This window comes from Nicotiana sylvestris, chromosome 9 (genome assembly GCF_000393655.2).
Source record: "Nicotiana sylvestris chromosome 9, ASM39365v2, whole genome shotgun sequence".
NCBI lineage: Eukaryota > Viridiplantae > Streptophyta > Magnoliopsida > Solanales > Solanaceae > Nicotiana > Nicotiana sylvestris.
In genome coordinates, this window is record NC_091065.1 from 54322294 (window position 1) to 54348644 (window position 26351).

General features: G+C 40.6%; 2 protein-coding genes across 2 annotated transcripts; both read left to right on the forward strand.

Annotated features, from left to right (window-relative positions):
- Positions 1-16159: 16159 nt before the first annotated feature.
- On the forward strand, positions 16160-17548 carry LOC138877592 (uncharacterized). Its single transcript, XM_070157215.1, has 2 exons — positions 16160-16492; positions 16697-17548. Exons 1-2 carry the CDS (start codon positions 16160-16162, stop codon positions 17546-17548), a joined length of 1185 nt encoding a protein of 394 aa, XP_070013316.1.
- Positions 17549-19942: 2394 nt separating this feature from the next.
- Positions 19943-20365, forward strand: LOC138877593 (uncharacterized). Its single transcript, XM_070157216.1, has one exon. The coding sequence runs from the start codon at positions 19943-19945 to the stop codon at positions 20363-20365; it is 423 nt and encodes a 140-aa protein (XP_070013317.1).
- The last annotated feature ends 5986 nt before the right edge of the window (positions 20366-26351 follow it).

The following is a 26351-nucleotide window of genomic DNA, read 5'->3' on the forward strand; positions in this document are numbered from 1 at the left end:
CCTGGAGAATGGAGGTATTACATTTTACGAAATAGTCGAAGTCAGGAGCCCGCCTGAAGAACGGAGGGGTTATATTTTCAAATTGTAGTTGAAGTCAGGAGCACGCCTGTAGAACAGAGGTTGTTATATTTTCAGTTAAAGAAGTCAGGAGCCCGCCTGTGGAATGGAGGCTGAATTATTTTTAAGTCGTTGATGGAGTCAGGAGCCCGCCTGGAGAATGGAGGCTGATTTACTTTCAAAATTGTTGTTGGAGTCAGGAGCCCGCCTGGAGAATGGAAGCTAATTTATTTTCAAAGTTGTTATTGGAATCAGGAGCCCGCCTGGAGAATGGAGGCTGATTTATTTTCAAAGTTGGAATCAGGAGCCCGCCTGGAGAATTGAGGCTGATTTATTTTCAAAGTTGATAAAGTCAGGAGCCCGCCTGGAGAATGAAGGCTGATTTACTTTCAAAGTTGTTGTTGGAGTCCGGAGCCCGCCTGTAAAATGGAGGTTATTATAATTTTAAGTCAAAGAAGTCAGGAGACCGCCTGGAGAATGGAGGTGTTATATTTTTAAGAAGTTGATGCAGTCAGGGGCCCGCCTGGAGAATGGGGTGTTATATTTTTAAGAAATTATTGAGGTCAGGGGCCCGCGTGGAGAATGGAGGTGTTATATTTTAAGAAATTTTTGAGACCAGGAGCCCGCCTGTAGAATGGAGGTGTTTATTTTAAAAAATTGTTGTTGAAGTCAGGAGCCCTCCTGGAGAATGGAGGCCATATTATCTTTTAAAGTCAAGTTGGAGTCAGGAGCCCGCCTGTAGAATAAAGGAGTACACATTCAAATTGAAGTCAGGAGCCCGCCTGCAGAACAGAGGAATATATTTCAAGATCAAGCCAGAAGTCAGTAATGCGGAGGGTTACAACAAAAATACCCCCCAGCATGAATCCCATTTCAGAAATATGAAAGAAGACTACAAGAGCAAGTCGAATATAGATAAGATTCTGTAATCATTAGTCTAGTCTAGCTTTTTGTTTTCTTTCTAGCAATGGTGTAATAAGGAGGTCGAAAAGCAGTAGTAACAGTGTGCAGCAGCAGTAACAGCAAAGATGCAGTCCCATGGTAGTCCCAGCTACCAAAACTTTCCGAACTATATTAACCTGATTCTCTTCTAGCCAGGGATATGTAGGAAACCTTTGAAGCAAAGGTTCGGTTAAATCTTTTCAAAAATGCTTCACATGGAGTATTTCAACGGGCAAAAATCGCTCGTATCCGCTCACTTTATCTTTGCACGAAAACTCTTTTTGTTTTTTCGGACAAAGAGGGGCAGCTGTGAGCACGTGATTTTTGCCCTATGAGAACTACTCCCAAAAATTCAAAATAAAATGGTTTTGTGTTGTTTGTGATTTATTTGTATTTTGTCTATGCATGTTTATTTCTACTTTAATTAAGAAAAATACAAAAATATGTGTTGCATGTGCATTTAGGATTTAATTTTACAATTTAGGACTTAATTAAACAATCAAGTTTGTTTTACAAAATGGAAAAATCACAAAAAATATGTACTTTGCATTTTTTGCATTTAATGTCCGAATTATGTGATTTTATCTTTATTTGATGTTTAATTTCGTGTGATAGCTAGTATTAAGAGTTAATGTTTTAGTTAATTGTCAATTTTATAATTTAATTAGGATTTTTAGTTGAAAAGGAATTAAAAGAAAATGAAAGGAAAAACAAGAAAAGAGTGAAAATTGGGCCAAGTTCAATGCAAAAAATCAGGCCCAAATCACCCATGGACCAAGTCCAGCTGGCCTGGCCAGAGACGTCTTAAAACGACGTCGTTTGGTCACTCTTAATCAAGGCCGTTGGATTAAATTGATCCAACGGCTGAGATTTAATCTCCCTTACCCATTCCCGAACCCGACCCGTTACCCGGATCCAGCCAACCCCCCCAGACCAAATGTCGTTGTTTCCTTTAAGTAAATTGATCCAGGCCGTTGATCGTGCTTGATCCAAAGGCTAGGATTAAACCACCCCCCTCCGTATATAAGCCCAACCTCTCACCTAACACCCCCCCTAAGTCATACCCCTATTCATCGTCTCCTTCAGAGACCAACCAAACGACCCTCGAAACCCTAGCCGCCCTAAAACCCTTTCGCTTGAAAGCCGGCGGCAACAACGCCGATGACCATGAAACCAACACCCCTAGAGCACCTAACCACCCTCTCCACGAATCCCTTACCCGCTTTGCTCGAATCAGACTGTAGCTTCTCGAATCTTCAATCGAAGATTCGAGCAAAACTTGAAACCCACCCCAACCAGTCCCAAACTCACACCAAGGCACCCCCTGACCACCCTCGTTACGGATTTGTTAACCGTTTGCCTCGAATCAACCTCCAGCTTCTCGAATCTTCAATCGAAGATTCAAGCAGAACCTAAACCTACCCCCAACCAGTCGCAAACTCATACCAGACATCTCCCTGACCTCCCTCATCACCAAACCACCGTTGGTTTGGTTCGAATCAGACCAGAACCGTTCGAACCCCAAATCGAACCCCCAAGAACCCTAGAAAACCAAAGGTTGAAGTTTGTCCGAAGAAAAGGAATTTGGGTGTCCAGTGGACCTTAGTCGAAGTGTTCTCAGTTGAGACCACTCGATTAAGGTCCGTTCGACCTCAAAAAGGTCTGAGTCAGAGTCCAAGTCAGGATCGTCTAGTCTCCGAGTTCCTGAGGTATTTTCCTTTTCCTGTTTGTTCAATTTTTGTGTTTTTTTATTTTGTTTACTTTGTTTAAGTGTAGCTTTATTGATTTTTTTTAGTTTTGTAGATTGATTTTGACTTTCTTCATCAGACCTTTTATTTGGTCCAATTTTATCATTGCTTCTGTTTGTTGTGTAATCGATTGAATAAGTGTCGTCGATTAGTCCGATAGGTTTGAGTGTTAGTTTAACATGATAGTAGTTTAATTTTGGTTTTGATTTCATGGTTCATTCTAGTCTATTTCCCCTCCTGCTTCGTTTCTGTCCTAAAGGTTGTGTTGAAATGAGCCTGTTGGTATAGTTGAACTTAGAACTGAGCCTGTGGGTATGTTCAGTTCGTCACATTGTTTTGAATTGCTTGGTCATTGGCAATGTTTAGAATTGCTTGGTCAGTCGAACGGCTTAGTCACAACTGTTATTTTGGTTGTCATCTGAACCTGCTGTGTCATGCCCTGTAAGGGTGTTCTGAGTCATTAAAAGCCTTGGCCTATATTTTGTTGCTATTTGATTCAAGCTTAAGCAATTGATGAATCGAATCCTACTGTTTAGGGTCTGAAATGAATCTGACATTGGTTTGAATTCAGTGTTGGTATGATAATGTCAACCAGATAGTAGTGAGTCATAATGTTGCATTCAGAACTTAGGAGAATTGGTTATAGCTGTAATTTCCGGGGCTTTAGGAGGGTATTTTGGGTTTTAAAAGGTCTGAAAATGGCTTAAGATGAGTGGGCTGTGGTTGAGTGTTATTCTGGTTCTAAAACTGGTTTTTTGGAGCTGTTCTGAATCTCATTGCTGTTGTATTGTCTGTTGCTTACCTACTGCTGACTTCTCCTTCTTCTTGTCCTGTTTTCCAATCCAGGTACATGTTGAATCTCCACATCATGTAGAGTTTGACTGAAATAAAATGAAATGGAAACCTAACTTCATTGGAAAACTTCAGTAGCTACTATATCTTCTTTATAATTGAATGTAATGGTTTGAATTGTAATTAGGACTGTTTGCTTAAGTAATTTGGAATGGCTGAATCTACAGCTTGTAATAAACTGCCTTTGAACTGCTATGAACCAATTCAAATTCGTGACTATCTAACTGCAATTCAGTACAATGGGTGTATGTGTAGTTTAGTGTTCATTTATGTTTAAAAAGAAAAGTCGGAAACAGTTGGATTTGAAATCGAGTTTGATGTCCAGTTGAGCATGTATTGTATTGCAGTAACTCATATGATGCAGATTAGTTCTTAATATATAGGTGTTAACTAGCGTTGGTAGAAGTGTATGACCAATAGTCTAATCCTTGAAGGCTTGATATGCAATCTTGTTGTCGAACTCAAAGCTACCTCTTAATTTTCTCTTTCACCTTTAGTAAAAACGGACCAGTAGTTAAAATAATCTAATCTTCAAACCATGTTCTGTTCATTTGAGTAAAAGGACGCAGAAATGTCGATGGATACTTGATTTGATTCAACTGAAGCTGCGTCAGTCTAGTGGTCAGCCTAATTCCAGGCCATCTGAGCTTTAGCGCTTTAACGAATGGCCCGGGTTTTACCTTATTTGTATACTCGCATGGGCCTGGGCCAAAAACTACGTTGGGCCGGCTTTTGGTTGTGCCAATTCACATTTTTCGGGCTTATTCTTGAGCCCTGAGACATATTTGGTTTACAATTATTGTTTTAGGCCCTTAACAAAATCGATTAGGATTTTTCCTTATTTTTAGAGACAAATTAATTAGAAAATCTTAGTTCACTTTAGGATGGACCTATAAATGAAATGAGATGAGCCTCGCTAAATAGAACACATAAGTCGCGGGGGCCTCATCAAATGTATATTTGAAATACTTAGATTCCGAGGTGAGCCGTTAGCGAATTTCACGGTCTTCCCCAAATAACCACGCGTTAGTCTCTTTAGGCGCGTACTTTAATAACATTGCCTTCTTAAACCCGGGTGCACATTTATGTGACCCAAATCCAAATCTCAACAAAGTCGAAATGTGTCTCTAATCACGGGTACATTGATTGTGACGTGGTTCGAGATGCATTTCCACAACGTTGTAAATTCTTTTAAAAAAAATGAGTGAGACGAGCCTCGACAAACAGAAGTATACAAGCTGTGGGTCCCTCTATACGTGTTGGTAAAATTACTTAGACTTCGGGATGGGCCGTATAGCAAAATTTCACGGCCTTACCCAAAATAATGATACGCTAGTCGCTTTAGGCGCGCCTTTAATAATTTACTTTCTTAAACTCGGGTGCACATTTATGTGACCCAAATCCAAATCTCAACGGAGTCGGAACATGTCAATAACCACGGGTGCATTGATGTGACGTGGTTCGAGATGTGTTTTCACGACGTTGCAATTCTCATTAAAAAATTATAAAAGCGGTAAAAAGTTAAAATTTGCACATAGGTTCAACATGTATTAAAATCAGATAAATAAGACGAATATGACAGTTGAGCGACCGTGCTATAACCACGGAACTCGAGAATGCCTAACACCTTCTCCCGGGTTAACAGAATTCCTTACTCGGATTTCTGGTTCACGGACTGTAATATAGAGTCAATTTTTTCCTCGATTGGGGATTCAACCGGTGACTTGGGACACCATAAATTATCCCAAGTGGTGACTCTGAAACTTTTAATAAATCCCATTTCAATTGTCCTTTAATTGGAAAAACTCTCCCTACGCCCCTGCGGGCGCAGGTGAAAAAGGAGGTGTGACAATGGATGGTAGCCATGGGATATTTCATAACATGGTTGTTGGTGAAAGTAGTAGGTCGAGGGAGAATAGAAATAGTGATTCCATAATTCATGATATGGTTGCGAATGCTTTTGGAATGCACTTTGGGGGTGAGCCCAACGAAAATGTTGAACAAACTCTTAATGATGAAGCAAGACTTTTTTTGAACAGTTAGAGGAAGCTAGTCATCCACTACGTGAAGAACGTCCGCACTCTGAGTTGTCTGTTGCAGTTAGATTACTAAGTACCAAATCTGATAGGAATATTTCTCAAGCAGCCATAGATTCTTTCATTGACCTTATGCGTGAACTAGTTGACGAGGAAATCGAATTACCTGGTGATTTCTATAAGGCAAAGAGATTAGTTTCTAAGTTAGGACTTTCGTCAATGAGAATTTATTGTTGTGAAGATGGTTGCATGTTATATTATAAAGATGATGCAAATTTAAGCAGTTGTAAATTTTGCGGAAAGTCTCGTTTCAAGATGCTTTCCAGCGGGAAGATGGTCGCTATCAAGGCGATGCATTATTTACCTCTTATACCTAGGCTAAAGAGGTTATATGCATCGATGAGTTCTACTCCTCATATGAGATGGCACTTTGAAAATTGAAGACCACCTGGTGTTATGTGCCATCCTTCAGATGGAGAAGCTTGGAAGCTAGCTTGTCCTTACTGCATGGAAAATAGTAAAGCGTTTACTTTGAAACATGGCCGAAAGCAATCATGGTTTGATTGTCATCGTCAATTCTTGCCTGAGGGTCATGAGTTTAGAAGGATGAAAAATGCTTTCAAAAAGAATAAACTGGAATATGATTATCCACCTCCAATACTTTCAGGTGATGAAATTTGGGAGAGGGTCCAGAACTTCAGTAAAGTTACTGAAGTTCCACCGCATAGATTCCCCGGATACGGTGTTACTCATAATTGGACCAAACAGAGTATTTTGGGAGTTGCCTTATTGGAAGGATAATCTTCTCCGTCACAACCTTGATGTCATGCATATTGAGAAGAATTATTTTGACAATTTGTTCAACATAGTGATGGATGTTAAAGGTAAGACAAAGGATAACTCGAAGGCTAGAATGGACTTACAAGAATATTGCAGGCGGCCTGAATTACACTTGCAGACAGCAAACAATGGTAAGTTATTCAAGCCTAAAGCAAGTTACACATTCACTTTGGAGGAAAGACGGCAGATTTGTGATTGGGTAACGAATTGAAGATGCCTGAGGGTTATGCGTCGAATTTTGAGAAAAAAGTTGATATGGAGGTAGGGAAGTTGAGCCATTTGAAAAATCATGACTGTCATGTTTTCATGGAGACCTTAGTGCCTATTGCATTTTCTGGTTTGCCTGAAAGAATCTGGAAACCCATCACTGAGATTAGTTTGTTTTTCAAAGACTTGTGTTCTTCCACATTAAGGGAAGAAAACCTAAGCCGGATGGATCAGAACATTCGTGTAACTTCGCAGTCACAGGGATCACATCTATCGTCATCAGCGACTCCACCTATTGGAGGCCTTCGCTTGCGGGATAGTAGCTCTGACCCCCCTAATCCTTCCACACATGCCTCTAATACACATGTTTCGGACGATGATGCTGATGTTGCTACTGCTGCTGACGAGGAGGTGCATTATGATCAGTATGGCAGGATCATCATAGTCCCTGAGGGTGATGGGTCAGAGTTATTTGTTATTTTTATGTTTATTTTTTTGTACAGTTTTTACTAAGATATTAATTTGTTTTATTTATTAAATTGCAGGTTCCTCCCGAGTAATATTACAACGAGGATAATCACCAAAGCAACCAGAAAGCTTTATGATGCCCCTTATGCGTCTTGGTGTGAATTCCCATTCTCAATGAAGGAGGCAATTTTTAATGAATTTAAGGTATAAATGTTCTTTTAAGAAGTATAATTATTTATATTTTTGATATTTCCATATAATATTTAACTTTTGAAATACAGAGCAAGTGTGTATGGGAACACCAGTATAGCGCGGACGTGTCTACAAATTTTAATCTCAAAGCTCGCAAGCGGTTGTCGCATTCTTTCTCCATAGCTAGACAGCTGAACCAGAAGCCTGGCTAGTTGCTTCAGGAGTTTTGGGATGATTTGCAAAGGCAATGGCTTACTGCAGAGTTCTTACAGAAGAGCGAAAAGGGAAAGAAAGCTCGTGCATCTGAGAAGGGAGGATCATTGCACACTGGAGGTGCGGTCAGTCAGGGGACAATAAAAAGAAGAATGGTACGTAATTGCTTAATTTATTTTAATTTTCAAAGTATATCTATTATATTTATTAATTAAAATTTATGAGTTTTTAGGAAAAGAAGTTGGGTCGTCCGATGAACCAAGATGAGTTATTCAGGGAGACTCATATTGTGAAGAGAAGAAGAAAGAGACGGATCAAGAAAGGTGGGTCGAGGGACGTGCCTCGACTGTACATGTAAGTTTTCACTTTTCATTAAGTATTTTCATTTACTTTTATATAAATTTTGAAATACTAATTCAATTTACTTTTTCTTATAGGATCGCTTCAGAGTTGAAGCTGAGGAATTCATACGCAGCCAGCCACCTAATGAGTCGGGTGCGCCATTCCAACTTTCGGCCGAGGATGTTGAAAGACTATGGACGCGTGCTGCAGGCGGTCCAAAATGGGGGAAGGTATACGGCTTTCCTACTAAGACATTCCATCGCTATAGGTGTGGAATGCAAGGAATAGGGACTTCCTCGCAAGCCGAGCAACTTGATGGGGAGAGCCTCTCCACTATGCAGGAGACTGTGATAAAGCTCACATCCGAGCTAGAAGCGTCCAAGGAAAGAGAAAAGCTTAGAGATGCTCAGTATATTGGCGTGGTCGCTCAATGCCAGAGTATGCAAGAGCAGATCAAAAATCTACTAGCTGGATCTTTTTCGATTCCCCGATCTCAGCCATCATTGCCAGAGGCTGCCCGCCCCCGTGCTCGTTTGTCCCGTCCTCCAAGTGGCCATTCCTCCCATCCTCCCCGTGATCATTCTTCCCATCATCGATAAGTAGACCATTCTCAATACCGTGGTGATGATGAAACTTCATCAGACGGTGATGATAATGATGTACCAAACAATGAATGAATTTTAGACAATTTGAACTAGACAAATACAATTTGTTTTCCATTGGGTTGTAATAAGAGTTAACTTAGTTTGGTAGTTCTATTGAAATTTACACTTTATTGGTTTTAATGTAGCTTTTAATGTTGTTTTTGTGTTGTTGTTGTTGTTTTTGGGTTGTTGTTTGGTATTGTTATTGGAATTGTTGTTTGAATTGTTGTTGTTGTTGCTTGTTAGGGTTTTGGTATGACTGGCAAGTGGTGTAGCTGCCAAAACAGGCAGTTTCTGCCAAAATAATACACAGAAAAGCGACCAAAGTTGGTCTCTATTTGGTCGCTTTTCATGTTAAAAAAATAATTTTCTGGAGAATAGCGACCAACGTTGGTCGCTATTTACCCAGATTTCTACAAAAAGCGACCAAACTTGGTCGCTATTTCATTAAAAAAATAAAATTTCTGGTGATATAGCGACCAAAGTTGGTCGCTAATATTTAAAAAATAAATTAAATTCATGTATTTAGGGACCAAAGTTGGTCGCTAGTTTAATAAAATAAATAAATAATTGAATAAAAAAGCGACCAACATTGGTCTCTAGTTTCCAGATTTTAAAATATAATATTTGGATTAGAGACCAAAGTTGGTCGCTTTTTAATGATTAATAATAAATAAATAAATAACGTATTTTATATTTAGAGACCAACTTTGGTCGCCAAATTTATATTATTAAATTAATAAAGCGACCAAAGTTGATCTCTATAGTCAATATCTGGAAAAATTGGTCCATTTAGCTTAGAGACCAAAGTTGGTCGCTAATTAGCGACCAACTTTGGTCCCTAATTAAAAGGGACCATCAATATAGCTACCAGGCCCTTTTGGTCGCCTTTTGGTCGCTTGTTAGCCCAATAACGACCAACTCTGGTCGCTTTTTGCGGTCGCTTTTCCCGAATTTCTAGTAGTGCATTTATAATGGTGGCAGCATTGTTTTGATTTGCCTTAGCAAATAGAACAATATCATCAGCAAAAAGTAGGTGTGACAACGTAGGTCTAACTCTCCCAATTTTTATAGGGTCCCACTGGTGGGTGAGTATGGCATCATCGATAAACTGGGAGAGAGTATCTATACATATAATAAATAGATGAGAAGATAATGGATCTCCCTAATGTATGCCCCTTGAGGGTTGGAAGAATTGGGTCGGTTGACCGTTTATGAGTATAAAAATGGAAGAAGAAGTTACGCATGACATGATTAGGGAAATAAGTTGAGTGGGGATATTGAGACGTTGTAAGGAGTATCGAATGAAGGACCACTCCAGATGATCAAAAGCCTTTTCAAGATCTATTTTAAGTATCATTTTACCCGTTTGACTAGTGGTTTTGCGGAGAGAGTCTAATACTTCTTGAACGGCAATAGCATTATCAACAGCTCTTCTCCCCGAGACAAAGCTGCATTGGTTGGGGTGAATAAGGGTAGGTAGATAGGGGCGAAGTCTATTAATAATAATCTTTGTTATTATTTTATGTTGTGTTACAAAGTCCTATGGGTCGGTATTGGGAGATATTTTGAGGGTTCTTAACTTTTGGGATGAGTCTAACATAAGTTTTATTAATACTAGACGGAATTGAGAAGTTAGTAAAAGCGTCTCTACAAATGTTAATAATGGCAGATTTGGTGTTGGGCCAGTATTTTTGGAGAAATATTGGATGAATCCCATCGGGTCAGGGTGCCTTTAATGGTTTAAAAGAATGAATGGCTCTATATACTTCAGCGTTAGACAGTGGCTTTGTCAATAAAGCGTGATCGATGTCTGAGAGGGAATTGGGGCTAGGATGAGCGTTGAGGTATGAGGAATGTGTTAGACCAGTAGTAAAAAGTTCCTTGAAATAGGAAAGGATAGTGGACTTAATTTGATGAAGATCAAATGTCCAATTTCCCACGGAATCTAGGAGGCCAAAAATACCGTTTCGCCTTTGACGTTGTATAGTGGTGAGGTGAAAAAATTTTGTATTAATATCACCGTCATTGAGCCATTGGACGCGAGATTTAAGCTTCCAAAAATCCTCTTCATATTTGAGGATTTTATTAAAATTCATTATAAGGCAATTTTCCAAATTATAGTGGAAGCTATTTTTTCTATTAGGATCCATATTTTGAAGACCATGTATGCGAGCTAAGGTTGTCTTTTTTTTTTTTGTAAAAGATATTACCAAAGGCGTTGACATTCCAATGTTTGGCATGGGCAGTGAAGTTTTCTAAAGCATCATGATATGGCGAAAAATCATGCCAATTGGCAGAAACTACAGAGGCGAATGTTGGGTGGTTTAACCACATAGTTTCAAAACGAAATAGAGGTGCAAACTTTGGAATGACTTTAGTAAGGTTTAAAATTAAAGGACAATGGTCCGAATGAGTACGTGGAAGGTGATCTCAAGATGAGCAAAGTAATCCACTATAATGAGAAACTTTATATTTGTAGTCCCGAGTAAATAGTCCAAGAATCACTACATACTAAAAAATAATACTTTTTTTAAAATTACACATTTTACTATGATACTACTCAAATTGTTTATTTTGTCTTACAAATTACACTGTTGTTTACCTTGAAAATGGTAATTACATTTAGATTTAATTTGTGGTTCTAAAAATACGTGATCTATTTTAGTACCAGATATTAAGCAATAGATGTTAAGTGTGAGCTGAGAAAAAGAGATAAGAGCTTGAAGATAATATGTTATTCAAACCGAATGGCAGGGAATTGGGGCCTCGAGCTAGCCTACGCTAGGCCTCGAGGTCGAGCTATACGCTAGACTGGGGCTGAAAAGGACTAACAGTTCAGAGAGCCTTGATGATGGATCTTTATGATCAATAATGAACAATCAATGAAACGCAATAAATCAAAGTAGAGACAATGGAGAATGTTTAAATTAAAGAGCAGAGAATGTTCTTGTATTGAATATCATGTGTGAGAAAAATAATAAGGGTCCCCTTTATATAGGAGGGGGAATCCCAAAATAGTACACATGTATTTATTACAAAGATACACAGCTGGTACAGCTATTTAATATCACGGTACAGACTTATATTATGTTTGCGGGCGTTGTCAGCTTTGAGCACGCGCCTTGGGAACTTCCTGCTTATCCAAGATAGTCATCGATTTACGTTGCCCCAAGGTTAGGCATTAAGAACCCTCGTGGTCAAACCTCGAGTTGTGCCTCGGGCCTTCTGAAGATGAGCCGCAGAATGTCATAACGATCATGAAATCAGTCTCTCTGATTTTAGCCGTATACAGATAGTCCCCACGTTTCTTAGACTGAAATGATAAGAAACGGTCTTGAATCTTTGCCTCCTCGATACTCCCATTATGATGTCAGCCCATTAGAGCATTAAATACCATAACTCAAAGGTTTCGCAGAGGTCGCTATCAACACGATTATCGAGAAGCCTGCAAACCGCCATTGACTCGACTCTTCTGCTTCCCAAACACTGCCTAAATGGATTCTATATATACTTCAATTTATCTTGTCATTCACACTTTTACAACATATTCAAGTCTTTAGGGCCAAGTTCACAAATTTCCGCCTTCAACTTCTTTTTGTGCTCATTTCTTCATCTTTTTTCTTTGAAATCAAGTTATAATCATGGCCAAAACTTCAAAAACGGTACCTCAAAAAGAGGGTACAGCTTCTTCATCATGCCCATCCAAGGGCAAACCAAAAACTCCCCCAAGTATTGAGCAATGTATCGCTGGCCACTTCGATACGATCTCCGATTTTACCATCGAAAACCCACTTTCTACACCGGGCCGATGTGAGCCCATGTCTTGGTACATCAGTGTGGTGAACGATATGAAAAGATTAAAGGTAGACTATCGATGGGGGAGGCATTAAGAGTAGAGATCCCCACGGCTGAGGAAAGCATAGTAATACACAAACCTAGCTTCCTTAGTGTATACACATACCCTTTCACCCTAGGCCCAGTAGATTCATCTTGTCCACTGGTAGATCCGGTGATTCTGGACTTTTGCCATCAGTACCGAGTTACACTCGGTCATATCTATCCTTCTTTCTGGAGGATTTTTTATATGCTCAGATATTTTTCCAATAGGGTCGAGGGGACAACCTTCATCCTCAAACATTTGATCAGATTGTACAGCCCCCGTTTCTTTCGATGAGGTTTAATCAAGCTTCACCATCGGTCTGCCAAGACATTCTTTGCTAACACCGATGAGGACAAAGACCTAAGGTGGATGAGCTGGTTTGTTAGAGTGAGAACCTTAGACACCATCCCTGCCGATAGGATGCCATTCCCAGAGGAATGGAACATGAAGCGTAAGTGTTATTACATCGAGAACATTTTACTGTCCCTTCTCCTTCTTCTGAATTGATTTTCTTTTGATTATGCAGCCACCGCTTGGTTCCCCGGTGCGGTCCAGGACCTTCCGTGGTGGATCAGAAGTTTAGACTCTGTTTTTCCATATGGTGAGCGCATTTGGCGTGATTTGTCCAAGACGCGATGGCAAGCTAAGAACCATGGTAAGCTCTTCTTGTTGTTGTTGCCAAATTTCATATAAGTATTCTTTGTGGTGGTAATTTTAATTCATCATGCATGTGTAGGCCTCGGAGATGGTGTGTTGATGAGGTCGCCTCCTCCTGGGAAGAACAAACCTCGAAACCCGACAAGGGTAAGAAGAGAAAGAAGGAGGCATCGGCCGAGTCCCCAAAATCAACAAAAACCAAGGTCCGCAAGCCTAAGATTGATGCCACGATCTTGACTTCGGCTGCTGCGGCCACACTTCGTGAAGATAATGATGATGATGACCGCCTATGGTACAAATGGCAAGACGGAGTGTTAATGCTCCACGAGTTATTGGTCAGAAGGCCGCTGAGGCGGGGGTGATGTGCCAGAGAATTTTGGCATATTTAATACTAATTGCTTATATTTTAGCTTGTTTTAGATGCAATTTCCTTTTATACTTATGTAATTTTAGTGTTTTGCAGTGTATGAGGTTTAAGAACTTAAGAGCATGGAAAGGAATTCAAAAAGCCACAAAAAGACAAGAAAATAGCAAAAAGGCATCGCAAATGTGGATATGATATCGCAAAGCCAACATGCGAGCCGCATATTGCACAATGAAATCACAAACCACAACAGTTTTCTGGGCAAAATTCAACGCCAGAAATGCGGTCCAGTCTACGATCGCATAATATGTTTGTGAGCCGCAGAATGGACCGCAAACTAAACATGAAGGTTGCTGAAGGAAGAAAATGCGACGCAAACTGCAATCGCAATTCTACAATGCGGATCGCAAACCATGAATGTGGTGAAGGCCTGGAAACTAGGGTTGAAATATGCAATGGCCATGTCAAGAATGCAGATCGCATGTCTGTTATGCGACAGATATGCGGTCGCATATTTAACCGGAAAGGGTATTTTTGTCCCGAATTTTGACCCACTATAAATAGATTTATTGGGATTTTGTGGGGGGTACCTGGTCTGATTTTGGGAGCTACAATACAAGGCTTTAATATTCCTCTCTTTTGGAAGCTTTTGGCTCAAGTATCTTTCACTTTGTAAGCTTTATGGCATTAAATATTCTATTCCTTTTGTATTTTAGTATGTGTAGCTAACTCTAAATACTAAGATTGTGGACCTTAAATGGGTGTTATGTTAATGGATGTTTAACATTAAATATATGTATAATGGTTGGTTGATATTTATTTACTTTTCATTCTTCATCTATTGTTGGTAGTTGCAAATATTAACAAGTGCCATTAAATTCTTACTTTTCTTGGGAAAGTGGGTTGGAATTTGGTAGAAGTAAATATCAAAGACTCAAGGCTTTAAACCTTGTTTAATAGAATCGCTTAGGAATAAGTGGATTTTATTTGGCATATATTGATTACTCTTAATTGCAACTCTTTTATATTTGGAAAAATTGTAAAGAGGAAATATTACCCAACTATTGGAAGATATTGGGTAGTCATTTAGAAATCATTTGCATATCAAAAGAACCTTCCATTAGAAATATATCATATTAACACCGATCACATTACACTTTATTAATGGGGACACAACCTTGGTTTCTTTAATCGAACTATCTACATTCTCAATATCACAATTAGTTATTTCTTCAAACCAAACTCAATTCATACTCTTGTTACCATTAACCGGATAGAATTATGACTTTAGTCAAGTAACACACTATTTGAGTAACCTTTTCACACCTATTCCATGTGGGATTCGACCCCAACCTCGTTGGGTTATTATATTTGACACTGACTGCCTTACACCATTTATTAAAGTGTAATTTGAGCGTATCAAATTTTGGCGTCGGTATCGGGGAATACAGTTTTGAAATTACTAATTAGTGTGTGCTTTACTTTATGTCTTATTCTATTCCATCACACTTTGCTTGTTTTGCTTGGTGTTGATAGGAAGACATGTCCGAATATGAAGAAGAAATGGAGGCGGAAATGGAAGAAAAAAATCCTTTTGCGGGCATAGAGGAGTACATTGAGGATACAAATGCTATTGTACCTCCGGTCGTTGGCGCTGCAACTTTCAAGGTGGAACATGGTTTAATCCTTATGCTCAAAGTGGAGGGATTTTTTAGGAATTCCACTGACGATGATCCGACACAACATCTTAGAAACTTCTTGGGTGTGTGTGCGATGCACAAGCAAAATAATGTCACTGCGGATGCCTTAAGGTTGAGGTGTTTCAAGTACTCACTAGCTGGGGACGCAAGGAAATGGCTTCAAAATCTGCCACCAAACTCCATTTATTCTTGGCCCGAACTTGCCTGAGCAATCTTAGCTAAATGGTTCCTGCAAAGTAAGAAATCTGAGCTCCGGGATAAAATCTTCTTTTTCAAACAAGTACCAGGAGAACATCTACATGAGGCATGGGATCGGTTCAAATTATATTTGGTTAGGTCTCCCAATCATGATTTTCCAGATTCCATCTTGTTGGAAAATTTCTACATGAGCTTACATCCGATGAACCAATCTATAGCCAAGAATTCAGCTGACGGATCTTTTATGGACAAGACATTCACAAGGGTCACTCAGATCCTTGACAAAATGGCACAACATAATCAAGCTTGGCACTCCGAGGATACCACAGGTGGAATTGCATATGGTTCTCCCTCCTTGACCAACCTAATTAAGGAGAATCAAGAGAGAGATCAAGTAATCGCAGCGCTTGCCACAAATGTCAATGTGTTGACAAAAATGTTCACGAAAAGTTAAACAAAAAAGGTGAATGTGGTGGAGGGTGTGCAAGCTATACCAAATGAAGATTTTGAGGAAGCAAACTACATCAACAACCCTCAAGGAGGGTAGCAAAAAAACAATACCAAGGTCAAGGACAACAAAATCAATGGAGGCCAAATCCTCAAGGGCAAGGCCACCAACAATGGCAAAATGACCAAGGTGGATCAAACCAAGGAAATTGGAACAATAACAACAACTTCTGAAACCGGAGTTCAAACCCTTATATTCCTCCAAAGGGTCAATATTCAAATCAAGGTTCCTCAAGTGAGTCTAAGTTGGAAGGTATGCTTTAACGGGTATTGCAAAATCAAGAAAAATCCGACATTTCTATGAGGAACATGACCGAGTTTGTTGGCTCTCATACCGCATCCATTCAAAAATTGGAGATGCAAATGAGAGACCTCTCTAGGGAAAAAAATCCAAAGCAAAATGGAACACTCCCTGGTGACACAATTGCGAACCCAAGGGGTAGTGGGAGTGGCCCAACTTCTCATGTCATGGCGATTACTACACGGAGTGAGAAGATACTACAAGGAGAGGGTGAACAAGTGGTTGAAGTAGAAGAGTCTGAACAAGGGGTTGAGGTTGAAGAGCCAAGTGTTGTCGAAGTTGAGAAGATTCGGGAAGAGTTGCAAGTGCAAAAAGAGAACCGGGTAGAGGTAAAGGAAAAGGTAAAAGAGACACCAAAAACTCTTCCACCTTATCCTAGACCTCCTCCTCCATTCCCTCAAAGACTCGCTAGGAAGGTTGATGATCGCAAACTCGAAAAGTTCTACGACATTCTCAAGCAATTATCGGTGAATATTCCATTTGTGGAAGCATTTCAAGAGATGCCGGGTTTTGCTAAATATTTGAAAGACTTGATTACCAAAAAGAGAACCACCAAAAATGAAGTGGTGAATGTGACTCACCGGGTTAGTTCTATCATTGCAACATCCATCGTTCAAAAGAAAGAAGACCTGGGAGCTTTCACCATTCCTTGTACCATTGGGGCACGTGATTTTGCAAGAGCCCTTTGTGATAATGGGGATAACATCAACTTGATGCCTATTGCCATTTACAAGATAGTAGGGTTAGGTATGCCAAGGCCCACAAGTATAAGATTGCAAATGGCCGATCGTTCCATCAAACAACCGGTGGGGATTGTTAATGATGTACTTGTGAAGGTAGGAAAATTTCATTTACCCACTGATTTCGTAATCCTTGATTGTGCGGTTAACAAAGAGATCCCTATCATTTTGGGGAGACCATTCCTTGCCACTGGAAGAGCACTAATGGATTCGGAACGGAATGAGATCAAATTCTGTGTGAATGATGAACAGGTTACATTCCAAGCAAGCAAGGGTATGAAACTACTGCATGAGTATGAAAGCATCTCGGTGATTGATGTTCTTGATGAAGTAGAGGATGCGGTTGAAATGAAAATGGAAGAACAGTGCCTCGGTGAGGCATTGGCGGCTATTTTGGTGAACTTTAAGGGTGAAGATATGGAGGGGTATATGGAATCGGTAAATGCATTGGAGGGGCTTGGGTCCTACACTTATGCTCCGGCAAAGCTCTCTCTCGGCTTGGAGAATAGAGACACTCCTCCCGCAAAGCCTTCTATTATCGAACCACTGCAACTAGAGCTCAAACCACTTTCACCACACTTGAGGTATAAATTTCTTGGCTCAAATGATACTTTACCGGTAATTGTTTCTTCTTTGTTGAATGATGTGCGGGTATAATAATTGTTGGAAGTCTTGAAGGATCACAGGCAAGCCATTGGATAGACAATTGCGGACATTCGAGGGATTCCCGCGGGAATTTGCAAACACAAGATCCAATTGAAGAGTGAGACGAAACCAAGTGTGGAACATCAACGATGGTTGAACCCGTCAATGCAAGAGGTGGTAAAGAAAGAAATCATCAAATGGTTGGATGCCGGGGTAGTCTACCCTATTGTCGATAGTTCATTGAGTGAGCTCGGTGCAATGTGTGCCAAAAAAGGGAGGCATGACTGAAATTGAAAATGATAAAAATGAGCTCATCCCAACAAGAAAGGTGACCGGTTGGAGGATGTGTATGGATTATCGGAAGCTCAACAGTGCCACATGCAAAGACCATTTCCCTATGCCTTTTATTGATCAAATGCTTGATCGGCTAGCAGGAAGGTCATTCTATTGTTTCCTTGATGGATATTTCGGCTACAACCAAATTAACATCGCATTGGAGGATCAAGAGAAGACGACATTCACTTGCCCCTATGGAACTTTTGCCTTTAGCCAGATGCCATTTGGTTTGTGCAATGCTCCGGCTACTTTTCAAAGATGCATGATGTCCATTTTCTCCGACATGGTGGAGGATTTTCTAGAGGTTTTCATGGATGACTTCTTGATGGTAGGTGACTCTTTTGAGCATTGTCTTAACAATCTTATACAAGTGCTTAAGAGATATGAGGAGACCAACCTTATGCTCAACTGGGAGAAATGCCATTTCATGGTGGATGAAGGCATTGTATTGGGGCATAAAATCTCAAAACATGGCATCGAGGTTGACTGGACTGAGATCGAGATTATTTCCAAGCTTCCTCCACCTATTTCCGTTAAAGGTGTTCGAAGTTTCTTAGGGCATGCCAGATTCTATAGGCACTTCATCAAGGATTTTTCCAAGATTGCAAATCTTATATGCAAACTCCTTGAGAAAGATGCCAAATTTATGTTTGACGGGAAATGCCTCAAAGCCTTTGAGTAATTGAAACAAAGGCTCACCACGGCACATATTATTGTCACACTCGATTGGTCTCTCCCTTTCGAGCTCATGTGTGACACCAGTGGTGTATCCATTGGAGCAATGCTTGGCCAACATCACAACAAGGTTCTCCACCCGGTCTATTATGCAAGCAAGACACTCAATGGAGCGCAAATGAATTACACAGTGACTGCGCAAGAACTTCTTGCCATTGTTTATGGCTTTGAGAAGTTCCGGGCTTAATTGTTGGGATCTAAGGTGATAGTGTACACATATCATGTTGCTCTTCGCTATCTTATAGCAAAGAAGTATGCAAAGCCTCGGTTGATTCGATGGGTCTTGTTGTTGTAAAAATTTGACTTCGAGGTCAAGGATCGTAAGGGAACTCAAAATTAAGTAGCGGATCATTTATCAAGGCTTGAAGAGGCAGGGAGGCCAAAGGGAGATCTTGAGATCAACGATGCATTCCAGGATGAACACATATTGGAAATTTCTAGCACTTTTGCTCCTTGGCATGCCGATATTGCCAACTACTTGGTTAGTGACCTTATTCCGGATGGATTGGAATCCTATCAAAAGAAGAAGTTTTTGACAGATTGTTGCCAATACTATTGGGAAGAACCATTCTTGTTCCGTGTTTGTGCTGACAACATCATCAGAAGGTGTGTTCCAGAAAAAGAGATTATGCCAATTCTAAAGGCATGCCACGACTCACCGGTAGGGGTTCATCATGGGGGAAATCGAACAGCGGCTAAGGTACTTGAATATGGTTACTATTGGCCGCCAATCTATCATGATGCCAATCAAATGGTCAAGGCTTGTGACCAATGCCAAAGGCAAGGATCAATCTCCAAGTGGCATGAAATGCCAATGCACTTTGTGATGGAGATAGAAATCTTCGACGTGTGGGGAATTGATTTTATGGGTTCCTTTGTGAGCTCTTGTAGGATGAAATATATCTTGGTAGCTATGGACTACGTTTCCAAATGGGTTGAAGCAATTGCCTTACCAAACAACGAGGCAAGAAGTGTGACCACATTCTTGAAGAAAAACATATTCACTCGGCTTGGCACTCCTAGGGCCATTCTTAGTGATGGTGGGTCTCATTTCTGTAACAAGGCTTTCACGGGGCTACTAGAGAAGTATGGAATCAAGAACAAGGTGGCCACACCTTATCATCCCCAATCTAGTGGTCAAGTTGAAGTTTCCAACCGAGAGATAAAGAGCATTCTAGCAAAGATCGTCAATGCAAATAGGACCGATTGGTCAAGAAAGCTAGATGACGCGTTATGGGCATACCGCATGGCATACAAAATTCCTATTGGCACTTCTCCTTATCGGTTATCTTCGGCAAAGCTTATCATCTACCCGTAGAACTGGAACACAAAGCCATGTGGGCTCTGAAGAGGTTGAACTTGGAGTGGGTTGAAGCTGCGAATTTGAGGTTAACACAACTCAATGAAATGGAGGAATTCTATTTCCATGCATATGAAAGTGCAGTTGTGTATAAAGAAAGGATAAAGTTCATCCATGACAAAAAGATTTTAAAGAGGGAGTTCAAGTTGGGTGACTTGGTTTTGCTCTTTAACTCAAGGCTCAAATTGTTTCCGGGCAAGCTCAAATCAAAATGGTCCGGTCCGTTCAAAGTGGTAAATGTCTCTCTTTTTGGAGCTATGGAACTAGAATCGGAGGATGGGATCCGAACCTTCAAATTGAATGGCCAGCGAGTCAAGCACTACTTGGGCACAGATGGAGAAAAACATTTAGTGGAGCAGCTGGCTCTCAAAGATGGTCCGTGCCCGATCAATGAGTGAATCCAAAAGAACGCCAACTTCGTCATGCAGCGACGTTAAATCAAGCGCTTCATGGGAGGCAACCCATGTGTGGTAACACCCTTTTTGGTCTTTGAGTTTTTAATTCTTTGTTAGATAAATTTAATTGAGCAATTTAAAGTGTGTGTTAGAGTGCAGGGGATTCAAAAGATCATGACACGGGGTAAGATTGCATGAAAAAGGGAAGAAAAAATCACCTTGGGTAGTTTGCTACACATATGCGGTCGTATTTTCACTATGCAGACCGTATTCTGGTCGCAAAACAACACAGTGTGTTTGGTTAATTTGGTGGTAAATATGCGACGAGTTGGTGCACTTTGCGGACCGCATTTTCACTTTGCGATCGCATAGTGCACCGCATTTTTGGCCCTTCAGCAAGTCACTTGAATCCACCACATAAAACTTATGCGGTCGCATAGTGTGTTATGCGGTGACTTACCCACCGCAAATCAGTCAGGTATATCTTCGCATCCCTTCAGCTCTCGCACATTCAAAACAAAACAAAAAGAAATATAGAAACAAAGAACGAAACAAGGGCAAAACGGCTAGTGTCATCTAACAAAGGACGAAAACACTTGAGAATTCATCTCATTAGTATTCTTATTCATCTTCACTGGTATGTTTCCTTGCCCCGATTTTTATTTTTCAATTTCGCCTTTGTTTCCCCTGTGTCTCTTTTCTATTTTCTTCCTTTATCTTGATTGTGTTTTGTAAGTAAATGTCTGCCCATATTGTGATAGTCTTTTGGGTAGGAAACACATTTGGGGTGTTGGGTAGTAAGAATTAGGACCGCCATTGTTGAGGGTAGAATTAACTCTTGGGGACGATGGAGTTTGCGGTTCGCATAATCGAAATGCGGTCTGCATTTCTGCCGCATAATTAAACCCTAGTTGGCTAAGGAAGATGATCAAATGCGGCAACATTTGCGATCACATAATTGATATGCGGACCGCAAAGTCACCGAAGACTGAAACAGAATGCCCAGTTAAAACCTTGCTTTTTGCGGCTATTTTTGCGATCATTTCCAACTTTGCGGTGGAATTTGCGATCGCATTTTGTGATTTGGTTTTTGGGAGCAAATCAATTCTGTGATGGTTATGCGGTCCACATAGTGGTTATGCGATCGCATAACCTATCGCAGACTGAGATCCAGAAGTGACCTATCAAGTTTGTGACAAGTTTACGGTCCACATAGTGGTTATGTGACCGCATAACCTATCGCATTTTCAACTTTTTCTTAAATTTTTCTGTTTTCTTTCCACTGTTGCCTACCATGTTGCTCACATTTCACTTTTGTGCAAATATGGGTCCCAGGAAACATCTAGCCTTTGCCTAGAAAAGGGCCTCCTCCAGTCGTCAAACTCACCAAGCAAAACGACCGCGATCAGACCCTGCTGCTACACTTCCATCCCAGTCTGATGAGGAGGAGATCTTTCCCTCAGTTTACCTACAAGTTGAGGCAAGAAGGAAACACGGAGATGACTTCCAACTCCAATTTGGGGTCGATGGGTCCAGGGAACTGTATAGAGAAGGGCTCACCAAACAGAAAATCCTGGCCGAAAAGCAATTGAGTTTGAACGGGCTACAAGAGTAGTACCCCCACATATGGGAGAACATCAAAGCAAGACAATGGGAGTGCTTCACTGAACCGCTTGTTGAATATAATGAGACTCTTGTCCATGAGTTCTATGCATCATATGGAGCCTCCAAGATGGCGCACCACAAATGCAACAGGATTTTTGTTGACACCGTACTGGTTCGGGGGAAGAGTGTGTTCTACAGCAGTGAGACAATTAATGAGTTGTACTTCCCTGGCTGGAGATCAGGCGCAGCTGAGTATGCTGCCAATGGGAAAATAGGGAAAATGAGCGTAGTTGATTGCTTTGGTAATAGCAAAGGGTACCCCTGCTTGGATCAACCCTGTGCATAAAATTTACAAGGAGGATCTCACACGAGAGGGTCGATTTTGGCTCAGCTTTGTTACCTCTCGACTGATACCGTCCACGAACGAGACTGACATAGGCATTGAGAAAGCTCTTCTCCTTGCATATATTATGGCGAGTATTAAGATTGACGTGGGAGCTCTTATATTCCAAGAGATAGGGATCTGGGAAAAGCAGCACGCCACCTCGCTTCCATTTCCCTGTTTGATCACAGCCCTCTGCAAAGCTGTCCAGGTCCCTACCATGCCACACACTGACATGATAAGGAAGGAGACGAGGGACATTGATATCATGTGGATTAGTGATATTGTTGCTGCCCCCAGAGGTTCAGACTCAGGGCCCAGTTGATATAGAGCCTTCAGACTCCTAGACTCCTGTGACCCCTCAGGTTCCAGTTGCATCCACTTCTACTTCACAGCCCGCCTCTAAGTTCATCACTACTCAGCCTTCTGCTGCACCACCAACGATCTCGAGGCTTGGTCTTATAGCTCAGCATGCCAATGATAAGGTAGACCAGCCTCTGAAGAATTTGCCCAAACTCATCAAACAAGCTTTGACGCCTATTCAGTCCTCACTAACCGCATTCCAACAACAACAAACGACTTATAGGGATTGCCTGCAACAACTTAAGTTGAGGGTTGAGAAGATAGAGCGGGGTGAGGTTAGTGACCTTCCTAGGCTCCAGGAGGAAGTTTCCACTATGAATACCGAGCTCCACAAGATGTAGACTTTGGAGTTCGATCTATCATCCTTCCTACCCAAGGAAGGTGAGCAGGGTACAGACACAGCAGCACCAGGATTGGACCTTGACTTCTCTACTCTGATGACGGACATTGCACCTCCGACTGTCGGGGCTTCTTAGCCTCCAGCTCCCCTTGCACATATTGAGATTCATTATGAGAAGGATTCCGGACATTATTCAGAGTTCGAGGGTGCGTAGGCAGACGAGGGAGAGGATAAGGAGGATTCATGGCCCACGGAGGATGATGGCCCTCAGGAGAAGGGCAAGCAGATTGTTGCTCCTACAGTTGTGGACGAGGAGCAAGCAGAAATTCAGATGGCAATCAAATATTCTCTAGTAGATATGGCTGCCCCTGTAGATCCATCGGCCACTCAGCCATCAGTGGGTGAGGCTAGCAGCTCACAGGCCCCAGCTCCAGTATTGGGCCAGCCAGAGATCCCTCCTCCATCAGTGGAAGTCACTCCTTAGGCCGAGATCTCATCGGTCCCAACTTCAGCATTAGAGGGTGACCCCACCATCACTCAGCCGGCTTCCGACTCCCATAGCGCTTAGTGCGCCTCAGGGAGCCCCTAAACTTTATTCTATATTCTTATGCATTGCAGTCTACGCATGTTTTTTAGTTGGGGGTGGTAGGTAGCCTTGGTATATATTTTTGTGACATTGGCAACTGTTGAACATGTTTTATGCTTTTGTGCTACCAGCAACCTTATGTACTCATTTGTATTTCGTGATTCTGTATATATTGGTGTTTTGTGATTTCCGTACATAAGTTGTGTTATCCTTGTATATAAAAAAAACAAGTAGATAGTTGTCCATCTTTAGCAATTAGCAATTTCCCTTGGTTTTTCTTCGCCGGGTTCTTTTCCAAGAGTGTAATAGTAGAACCGGGATAGTAAAATGAAGCATGTTGACCGGTTTAGTGTACTTGTTTAATTTCAAGCATGTGTGTGTGTATATAGCATATACCCTTCCATTAATAAAAAAACAAAAAGAGATATCAATTGTGTGAACTTGAGGCTCGCTCTGTGACTCTATGTCTATCTAGAATTATACATGCAAATATGATGAAAGCTTTGAGTTGCCAAGTGTTGACTCGAGGGTTTCAAACTATGTAAGCCAAACAGTTCGTGTGCCATGTGTGTGAGTTCTTTTTGTAAATAATTCTTGTGTTTACTTCTGCCATCTAGAACTTGCCCGGTTGGTTTTTCAATGCTTTTAATAATTACATTTGGTTGGAGAAATGATCTTAGGCAGTCTTTGTGATTTTTGGAAAATCAGTTAGCCTTTGAAGCCACCAATTGTACAGATAGTATCACTAGTCACCCCATTTGAGCCTTTAACCTTTTCTTTGGCTACATCATTACATACCTTTCCTTTTTTATGAAATAATTCCCTATTTTGAACTCGTCCTTCCTTGACCATTGAGAATGAGGCTAAAAGTCTAAGTTGGGGGTGTGTGTCAAGCCGAAAATTGGCAAGGTTGTGCAATGAGCGTAGGAAAGTGTACCTCAAAATGTGAAACTACTCAAGCTCCAAAAGCAAGTTAAAAAAAAAAAGTATAAGAGTTGTGAGTGTTTATACATAAGGAGCCTTGAAGAGAATAAAAGAGGTAGTTGAGGTGGCTAAATGGTGGAAAGGTTGATGCAAATGAAGGCTTTGTGGTTTGAAAAGAAGCAAAGAGCACAAGAAAGAAAAATGTGATTAATGTTCAAGGAGGGTATAGTCACTTGTACCCAAATGCTTATCCGACCCTTCCCTAAACCTACATTACAAGCTTAAAAAGTCCTTATGGGATTGCCAACCGAGCGTTCTTAGAATAAAGCGATGAATTAAAATAAGGGCAAGCCTATGGTATGGTATGTTGTAACACTTGAAACTCTTTTTGAGGGTGAGTGTATTTGTGAATTCGTCCCTTTTGTTGGCAGTGTAAATAGTGTGATTTTGGGACTTTCTTTCTAGTGAGGGCACATAAATTGTGAGGTTAGACAAAAGTTGAGTTTTCGAGTCAAATGCAAGTGCACTCAGCTGAGGGTAGCATTTTGTCACATTGTTTGAGGCTTAAAGTTTCACAAGTTGATTAGTTTTCCTTGTATATATTGATGGTTCAGGAAGGGTAAAACAATCGAAGATGCATGCTTGTAGTACTAACAACAAACACCGTCCATGATCACTATTGTTTCATATCTTATAGATGTAGTCTAGAATAGAATAGTGTTGTCTTAGTTGCTTGAGGACAAGCAAGAGTTTAAGTTGGGGGTGTTGATGTGCCAGAGAATTTCGGTACATTTGATACTAATTGCTTAGATTTTAGCTTGTTTTAGATGTAATTTCCTTTTATACTTATGTAATTTTAGTGTTTTTTGCAGTGTATGAGGTTTAAGGACTTAAGAGCATGGAAAGGAATTCAAAAAGCCACAAAAATACAAGAAAAGAGCAAAAAGGCATCACAAATGTGGATATGCTATTACAAATCCAACTTGCGAGCCGCATATTGCACAATGAAATCGCAAACCACAACAGTTTTCTGGGCAAAGTTCAACGCCAGAAATGTGGTCCAGTCTGCGATCGCATAATCTGTTTGCGAACCGTAGAATGGACCGCAAACTAAACATGAAGGTTGCTGAAGGAAGAAAATGCGTCGCAAACTGCGATCGCATTTCTACAATGCGGACCGCACACCATGAATGCGGTGAAGACCTGGAAACTAGGGTTAAAATATGCGATGGCCATGTCAAGAATGCGGATCGCATGTCTGCTATGCGACAGATATACGGTCGCATATTTAACCGGAAAGGGTATTTTTGTCCAATTTTTGTCCAGAATTTTGACCCACTATAAATAGATTTATTGGGGTTTTGTGGGGGTAAATGGTCTGATTTTGGAAGCTACAATACAAGGCTTTAATATTCCTCTTTTTTGGAAACTATTGGCTCAAGAATCTTTCACTTTGTAAGCTTTATGGCATTAAATATTCTCTTCCTTTTGTATTTTAGTATGTGTAGCTAACTCTAAATACTAGAGTTGTGGACCTTAAATGGGTGTTATATTAATGGGTGTTTAACATTGAATATATGTATAATGGTTTGTTGATATTTATTTACTTTTCATTCTTCATTTATTGTTGGTGGTTGCAAACATTAACAAGTGCTATTAAATTCTTACTTTGCTTGGGAAAGTGGGTTGGAATTTGGTAGAAGTAAATATCAAAGACTCAAGGCTTTAAACCTTGTTTAATAGAATCGCTTAGGGATAATTGGGTTTTATTTGGGATATATTAATTACT

Coding starts and splice junctions, on each gene's coding strand:
- LOC138877592 (XM_070157215.1), top strand. CDS start 16,160: ATGACCGAGTTTGTTGGCTCTCATACCGCATCCATTCAAAAATTGGAG. Junction 16,493..16,696: donor GGGTAGAGGTAAAGGAAAAG/GTAAAAGAGACA, acceptor ATTACCAAAAAG/AGAACCACCAAAAATGAAGT.
- LOC138877593 (XM_070157216.1), top strand. CDS start 19,943: ATGTGGGCTCTGAAGAGGTTGAACTTGGAGTGGGTTGAAGCTGCGAAT.